The sequence below is a fragment of the Scomber scombrus genome, chromosome 14 (assembly GCF_963691925.1).
Source record: "Scomber scombrus chromosome 14, fScoSco1.1, whole genome shotgun sequence".
Lineage (NCBI taxonomy): Eukaryota > Metazoa > Chordata > Actinopteri > Scombriformes > Scombridae > Scomber > Scomber scombrus.
Genome location: NC_084983.1, coordinates 12,051,472 through 12,060,072, shown reverse-complemented (window position 1 = coordinate 12,060,072; position 8,601 = coordinate 12,051,472). Strand labels below are relative to the sequence as shown.

At 39.5% G+C, this 8,601-nt stretch overlaps 1 protein-coding gene across 1 annotated transcript; it reads left to right on the top strand.

Annotated features, from left to right (window-relative positions):
* The first annotated feature begins 2,878 nt into the window (after positions 1 to 2,878).
* On the top strand, positions 2,879 to 5,211 carry si:dkey-251i10.1 (uncharacterized protein LOC100038774 homolog). Its single transcript, XM_062433445.1, has 4 exons — positions 2,879 to 3,090; positions 3,930 to 4,416; positions 4,507 to 4,647; positions 4,772 to 5,211. Exons 1-4 carry the CDS (start codon positions 2,980 to 2,982, stop codon positions 4,927 to 4,929), a joined length of 897 nt encoding a protein of 298 aa, XP_062289429.1. The 5' UTR covers positions 2,879 to 2,979; the 3' UTR covers positions 4,930 to 5,211.
* The last annotated feature ends 3,390 nt before the right edge of the window (positions 5,212 to 8,601 follow it).

The window sequence follows — 8,601 nt, the reverse complement described above, 5'->3', positions numbered from 1 at the left end:
TTTGATCACACTGTAGCTTTTCAGGAAAAGCAGTTCAGCTTCTCACACACAGCAGCTGTCAATTTTTGGTTGCACCTTCTGAAGGACACAAAGCATTAGAAAGCCTCATTTTAGGTTTGGTTAAAAAAAATCCACAAAATGGATTGCTGATCTCATCTACTTTTTAAAAAGTCTGTCAACACTTTGTTTTTTCATTTTGCAATCTTTTATAGATGTTGCTTTGATGCATTTCTCTGATACGAAATTACCCAATGTGCAGAGAAAATACTGCACTCTTCATATTATTAAATAAACCTACTGTCACCTCTTACTAAAAGAGAACAAGAGCAATTAAAAACTGCAAAGTGCAAGCTGATGACCTGTTGTCCTCACTGTAATTAAAAGACAGCAGAGGGATTAGTGGATTAATTTACACATCCTGTTCAACTGGATGCTCAAGTGGCAGTAAGAAATACAAGTGGAAAGTGAATGTCATTAACATTCATGTCCACCCAAACAAAAACAACTAAACAAAAGTGCATAATAAGGCAGCTAGTATCAACAGTAACCATGGAAGCAGGAAAACCTTCACTCCACTGACACTAAAAATGATATTCTTGCAAGGTTGCTTCAGAAATCAAACAAAAATATTGAATAACACTTAACAACTTGTTCCCAGTGTTCTCAGCAGAGTCAAATTGTCTCCCACTCCAACTCTATAAGTTGGTTTATGGATGGAAGTGGCAGGCTTCATCAGAGGAGGTATGACTCTGACTACACAGCAACACAACAACTCCACCCTGTGGTCAACACTGTGCATGAAATAAGACAAGCACTATAGGCTACTACACAGACTCCAGTACTCCAGTTATGTGGGCATTGGCCTATAACAGTGAGATAAATGACTGTATAGCATGTGTTTTAATTAGAGCAGTCTGAGTTTAGTGTGATCCCACTAAATGTGGCTGGTATAATCAACAACACATCGGAAACAACTATATTCAGCACATTTTCAATACTCTTACAGTATAGTATATATTCTTCGATGGGGCTTGAGACAATTTCAGCTTCAAATTGGGTTTGTAGGGGTCTTTGCACACTTTAAAGGCTGAATAACCCCCCCCCCCCCCCCTCCCCCCAAAAGAAACCCAGTTACGACAGTTAAAATATGTCAGTGGAAACTGTCTGTCTTTGGATGCAGCCACGATATTTATACACACTGCAATTCCTTCCCATATGTCTTATTGTATTACATGTTGGGGGCAGACTGGAGAAACAGCCTTAGGACCTTTTGAGTCCTTATACAAACTAACTCTAAAAAAAACAAAAAAACAACTCACAACAAAAATCACTGTAGGATACTGGAGAAATATAATTTACTGAGCTTTGAGAATTTAAGATTATTTTCAAATTTGTGCCTGTTTTATAAAATGTTAAATGGTTTGACCCCTCCTCCACTACATGACTTTGTGTATACTCACTCAATAAGTAATTATCAGATCCTCTAGGATATCCTCTATAAGAGTTTGTACCATAGTATAATTTTGTCCCACTACATTTGGGCAGACAGCTTTTGCTGTGAAGCCACAGCTCAGTGTAAAGCCCCACCTGCTATGATTTGAGGAGCTGCAGTTACAACAGTACAGTTAAAACCAAATTAAAAAGTCTGCATAAAGTTTATCAGCTCTTTAACCACTGACTCTACATTGTGTGTGATGTGCTTTTGTGTGTAGTTTTGTATTTTGCATGCGTGCTTTGTGTTTTTTGCTTTGTACTGTTTGCTACTGTGCTGTTATATGTTTCACTATTGACCTACTGAAGGGACTGCAGATGAAAATGAGCTACAAGGTCACACTGTTACAGTACATCAAATGGTAACATTATATATGTAATATTGTTCCCTCCAAATAAACAAATGACTTCTACTATTAATGTTACACAATGTTTTAACGTCTCAGTCTAATTTGTAGTTTTTCTATCTAAGCCTGTGCTCATCAGCTAAATAAAGATAAATACTTTAAATCTCGTGTCGCCATCTAGTGGCCAACTTTGATCTAGCATAGATTGAATCAATCAAACTTTTGGGATTTCATTACTTTTGCAGCACTTGTCGCTATAAAAGACATACCCACACTTATTATCTGTCTCTTAAAACCCATGACTTTGTAGGTACTCCGAAGGGTGATTCACTCGTGGTGCCAGCTCAACAGGTGCAGACATGACAGTATGTGTCTCAAGAACATTTTGAAGGTGAAACCAAACATCTGACATTCAAGAGGCTAGCTCCCTGGTTAGCCTTACACAGGCAGCACACACATAAATAGACACAAGTCGAAAAAAAAATCCAACAGCTGAACTGTCAATGGTTAACAGTTTATTATAGCTCTGGTAGGTTATATAATACATGTTAATTCAGAGGAATGTTATTTTACTTTGGAGTCAGTATATTCACTGAGTTTGTCTCATGTTATAAATTACAACTTACACCTCGCCCATGCAATTAAAGCTGATTAATGTTGATTGAAGGATTTTAGTCCTCCACACACTGAGCTCTGTACGACCCTGTGACTTTCCTCCAGTATTAACAGCTCAAATCTGTAAATGCGGAACCACTGCTGTCTATCTATGTCTGTGGGCGTGATGAGCGGTAAAGCGACCAGCTGCAAGTCCTCACAGTTTGATTTACTGCCTAAATGAAGTTATTTCACTAGTATTTTTTAATCATTTCAGGATTTACTGGCCTAGGGCAAACGAAAGTACGCAGTGACGATGAGCTGCAGTGTAATTGGTGCACGATGTGTAACGTCCCGGATCAACCAATAACGTCAGACCTCAGCTCTCGCGTGGTCCTGCATTGTCTCGCGAGTCATTGTTTTAGATAAATCCGCAACGCGGCTTTACAATCGGCCATTTCGTCGGTGCAGGCCATCAGCTTAAAGGGCAGTGGGGACTTCCTGAATACTGGTTATCTGAAAAAGGCACATCAAGAAACATCGCATCATGAATGAGACAGCAGTTTCTTTCGCCAAGGACTTCTTGGCCGGTGGTATCTCGGCTGCCATCTCCAAAACAGCCGTGGCCCCGATCGAGAGAGTGAAGCTTCTCCTTCAGGTAAAATCTGCTCTGTCTTCCGGATGCTTCACCGCATTACCGGGTAGATGCTAACATGCTACTGAACATATTAAAGCAGTCGTCTTTAAGGGCCTGTAATCACGCCTCCACAGACAGTTTTAAATAGTAGTTGAACAGCATTGTGTTGTAGTTGTTAACGCTGAATTCGCCAGACTATCCGAGCTAAAGATGTAAGGTCATCATTGGATGGGGGAATGACCTACACGAGCCGGGATGCTAACCTAGCTTCCCACGGTAACCTTAGCTTGGCGCAGCTAACAAAGGACAAACGCCTGTACTATCATTGGGACACTATGTACAAGCAGATGAAAACTCCTCCAAATGACTTACAACCCTGTTATTGTGTAGGCATTCTCAACTGCACAACATGTCGAACATATTTATGCTTTAATGATGGCAAAATTGTGAAGTTGGCTAATGTACTTGACGCTACTTGAGATGTATGTAGCTAGGCCCGTCATTCATACCCAGGTCAACGAGTTTTACATCCTTTTCTGTCAAACCTGCTTAACAGCATTGATGATAAAACCTTACTAGACTCACCCTGACCAGTCTCACCTTACTGCCATTTTTATTAGATGTGTCAATAATTTGATATTCATTATTTAATGGATCAAAACTCGCATAGCAGCTATTATTATTGATGGCTAGTAAACCCTGATGACTGTCAAATTGCACTTGATTTTAGATGAAGTGTTATAGCTTTAATGTGCATCAAGGTCACAACAAGGAGACCGTGTGATTGTCACATGCCCATCAGTTAATTGGCTTCCCTATTTCACACCTAACTGCTCTTTCTTTCTCTTTCATCGTTCCAGGTCCAGCATGCCAGTAAGCAGATCACCGCAGATAAGCAGTATAAGGGCATCATGGACTGTGTTACCCGTATCCCCAAGGAGCAGGGATTCCTTTCCTTCTGGAGAGGTAACCTTGCCAATGTCATCAGGTATTTCCCCACCCAGGCCCTCAACTTCGCCTTCAAGGATAAGTACAAGAAGATCTTCCTTGATGGCGTTGACAAGCGCGCCCAGTTCTGGAGGTACTTTGCTGGTAACCTGGCCTCTGGTGGTGCCGCCGGAGCCACATCACTCTGCTTCGTGTACCCTCTCGACTTCGCCCGTACCCGTCTGGCTGCAGATGTGGGAAAGCCTGGAGCCGGGAGAGAGTTCAACGGTCTGGGAGACTGCCTGGTGAAGATCTTCAGGTCTGATGGTCTTAGAGGCTTGTACCAGGGCTTCAATGTGTCCGTGCAGGGCATCATCATCTACAGGGCTGCTTACTTTGGCATCTATGACACAGCTAAGGGTATGCTGAGTTTTAAACATGTTTTTCCTTTTTTGAAGAAATGTAGCTGAAAAATCTGATCTAACATCTTTTATTCCTCTGCATTTACAGGTATGCTCCCAGATTCCAAGAACGCCAGCATATTGGTGAGCTGGATGATTGCTCAGTCTGTGACAGCTGTTGCTGGCCTGACCTCCTACCCCTTCGACACTGTCCGTAGACGTATGATGATGCAGTCTGGACGTAAAGGAGGTGAGTTTATTTGTATTCATATAAGCATTTTCAGTCAGATAATTTGAATAGCTGTCAACTGCTGCACTGCACCAATTGTTATTTCCAACCGCTTTCTCTAACTGATGCGCTCTTCTCTCCTCAGCTGACATCATGTACACCGGGACCATTGACTGCTGGCGTAAGATTGCACGTGATGAGGGCGGCAAGGCTTTCTTCAAGGGAGCCTTGTCCAACGTGCTCAGAGGCATGGGCGGCGCCTTCGTGCTGGTGTTGTACGATGAGCTGAAGAAAGTCCTGTAAATCTTCATGTTGTCACTTCACTGTCCAATTCGGCTAAATGTAATAACTTTCCATTTCTATGGACTCAGCATTCTGCCTTATTTATGGGAACAAACTATAGTGTCTCACCTCTAGCTGTGGGCAATGGCTGTACGTTGTGCATCTTTGATTTTAAACGTTCCACACCCTCTATACCAATGTCATTCCTGTTAAAACAAATATCTGATACCTCCTCCTCCTGTCATTCACTAGGTTTGTATGGTCCCAACTTGAATAAATCTATTCTGGGGAACAAACTCTAAACCATTGCTGTTAACTGTCTCCTCCACTGTTAGAGCATGAGATGAGCACTCACTGGATAATGAAATGCACGAAGTGGATTACACCCAACTGCTATATTTACTCGCGCTTATCTCCTCCTGAGCCTTCTGGTCTGACAGTGCTCACTACTTGGATTGGAGAGTTGATCACTTGAGTGTTTGGTCTTACAAATAGAAATGGATAAAGTCAGAAGCAGACAGTGATTTTTCTTTTCTTTTCTTTAATTGTGATATTTAGAAGTAACCAAACTTGATGTTTCCATAGTATATCTCAGTAAATCTAAATGTCTTTGAGGGATGCAGTTTTAGTTATTGACCACAAATGGCGAGGAAATGTAGGCATTCATTAAAAATAAACAAAATATATATTTTGTAAATGCATATAGGAACATATTACTTTCGCATCAGTTCTTGTAAATAAATACTTAACCCAAAAATCTTAATCCTAATCAAAAAGTGGGATTTTGGTGCAGACCCTGCAATGCACCATAATTAAAATCCATCTAGGTGCAGTGTACTAAGGACTAAAGTGTATTTTGACATCAGTCACTATTAGATATTAAATGAAATATGACATCCCACTGCATGAATGAAGCTGTCATCAAACCTGTTGGTACATGATTAAAAGGTGTGCCAGTGTGTGGTTAAGGTTGGGTTAAATGAACTTTTAATAGTCATATCTACACCCAATGAGCTTACAACCTTGAATAAAACATGTCACGTGTGTACTAGAATAGTGTATAGATGTGATGCCAGATAATTAAAAACTGAGGCGTCTAAATTTATTGGTTGTATAAAGATTTTGAGAGCTCCATTCACAGATACATTACTTCCTACATACTTTATAGTCTTGTGAAATATATATATATATATTTAAATGTTATATTAACTGCAAACCAGACATTCTTTATTGCTCTACAATGTCGGTTCAAGGAGAAGACATCAGGGGTGGCACCATACAGGAAGTGGCAAGGTAGACGCCTTAGTTTTAATCCTCCTTTTGTCCCGAAATACTTCAGACTCACAGCAGGGGGCGCGCGTTTCATACTTAAAAGAGCGAATCACGCGCGCCCCTGTGCTCTGCGCATGCTCGTTTTTCTCAATGAGGGAGCAAGGTTTACATGCAGACACACCCACTTTACAACTCACACCCCCCTCCTTAACCATGTAGTGTGTGGTGTTGCAATGAAGAGTGACAAGGAAGAATAAAAGCATCTGATGTGTCTACTTAACAGTATTTAATCATCAATATAGTTATTATCAGTATATTTGGTGATAAAGGGTGACTGCGTGTCCAAAAGTATTCACCTGTGCTATAATGCATTTAATACTGTGAGTTCTGCTGCTTTTATGGACCATCAATCAAGGCTGAGAGACATATTTTGGTTGTTGTGCTGTTTTGCCCCCACTCCCTTGTACAAAATAGATGAACACCTTACAGTATAATGCGCTAAACACATCAAAAAATAAAGAATAGTTCTGCTTGAATAAATGAACACTGTCTGGTTATTGAGTTGGCCACAAAGCAGTGAATTAATGGTTTATATGCTTCTGCTGTGTGCAGTATTCTTTAATAAATACACCTCAGACGTTGATGGTTTGTGTCACAGAGTAAATTTTAACTGCAGTTAACTTTATACACAAAGAAAAATTAGCATTTAAAGAAAATCACAAATACTTTTGATAATTAGGCTGCCATTGTATTTTCACTGATGTTGACAGTGTGTGGTTTCAGCCGTAATATATAAACTGAAAAGCTTAGAAAAAATGAATGAGTCCTGTAACAAAAGGAGGAGAAAAAAGCCAGTGGGAAGCAACCATTCTTCTGCTCAAACGAGCTCATTCTGAATTCATAAACACTTTCACCAAATAAATTTTTCAACGCAGCCTGACTCCAGCATCAGAATACAATAAGGAGCCTCTTCATCTTCTTTAAACTGCTGTTTTCACTCTTTAATCATACCAGATTATAACTTCAGTGTAAGGAGCCTCAACTGTGTAGCATAATAATGATTACAGATTGTACAACAATTTAATATCAAATTCAAAGTTGATTAAGGTCAATTCTCTGCCTTGCTGACATTTAATTTAATCTTCATTTAATCTCAACTGTCTGCTACTGTTGAATATGGCTATTAATAAAAATAAAAAAGACTGGGTAAATGAGTATGCTCATTTTATTTCATTTTGTGACGATGCTGATTATTATTTGTATGTGTAACAGTACAGTTTGACACTTTGCTTGGTTAATCTTGCAGTGAGTCTGAATATCAAAGAAAAATGGTACTCTAGGTCAGAGTGTGTAACAGCGACAGTGAATTCAAGAAGGCCTCAGACCCGTCAGGGAAGAGCCGTACAGCAGCTCGGGGATTAAAACACAATTACCTCACATCCACGAGCGAGACAGAGCTTGGCTTTGGCTCCTGGAAAAGCTTTTCTGTGTAGCGTTTACACGTCGGCTTCTTTAGTTTCCTCCCACTGTCCAAACACATGAGAGTCAAGTGAGCTGCTGCACACTTGAAATGCCTGTAGGTGTGAAAAGATATGTGACTGTAATTGTTTATGAATCAGTGTTGGTTTTGTAAAGGACTGGCAGTGGTGTTTCCTGCCTTCTGCCCAGTGCATTCTGGGATACAATCCAGCCTGGACTAATATTATTTATGAGCTTAATTTAGCTACAACTGTTCCTCTATTTGATTGTATTAATTTCCAGAATAACATGTATGTATGTATCTATCTGGCTTTATAGGTTCATTTGAGTTGTCACAGGCAGCTCTGTGAAAGGTCATGCGCCTCGGTGCATAAATCGTGAACTTCTGAAGACAAAGGGTTTTGGTTTTTTTTTTGGTATATATTTCTAGAACGTTTATTCACGAAGAACCACATGAAACTGTTTGGGATAAAAGAACAGAACAAAGAAAAACAGCAACAAGACTTTCTGTGAAGTACAGGAAAGTACTAGTTTTTATTCCTTCATAATCAAACTTCACAAACAGCTTGAACTTGTACAATACCTCAGAGAGTGAAAATTACAAAAAAAGTGCTGGTAACATTTACAAAAATCATCCTTACTTAGCAACAATCAGTTTATTCTTCCACACTTTTTTTAGTCTTTTGTATTAAGGCTTAATACTTCTGTATAAAGTATATGCAAGATAAGTCTTCACAGTTTTTCGAAAAAAGTCACAATATTATGTAACATAATGAAGCTTTTACGGCTATTTTCTTTATAATAACAAATACACATCACTGGTAAATATATGTGAAATACAGGGCTTATTGTAAAATGGCAAGTAATGATACTGTTTGCTGAGATAAATTGATTCCACACACTGTTATAGGAAAGTTTTGACATACCATTGCTATAACTGAA

What these genes read in the sequence shown, in the direction of transcription:
- si:dkey-251i10.1 (XM_062433445.1), top strand. Translation starts at nt 2,980, where the DNA reads ATGAATGAGACAGCAGTTTCTTTCGCCAAGGACTTCTTGGCCGGTGGT. An exon ending in GAGTGAAGCTTCTCCTTCAG is followed by an intron (nt 3,091 to 3,929) that starts GTAAAATCTGCT and finishes TCATCGTTCCAG; the next exon opens with GTCCAGCATGCCAGTAAGCA. An exon ending in GCAGTCTGGACGTAAAGGAG is followed by an intron (nt 4,648 to 4,771) that starts GTGAGTTTATTT and finishes TTCTCTCCTCAG; the next exon opens with CTGACATCATGTACACCGGG.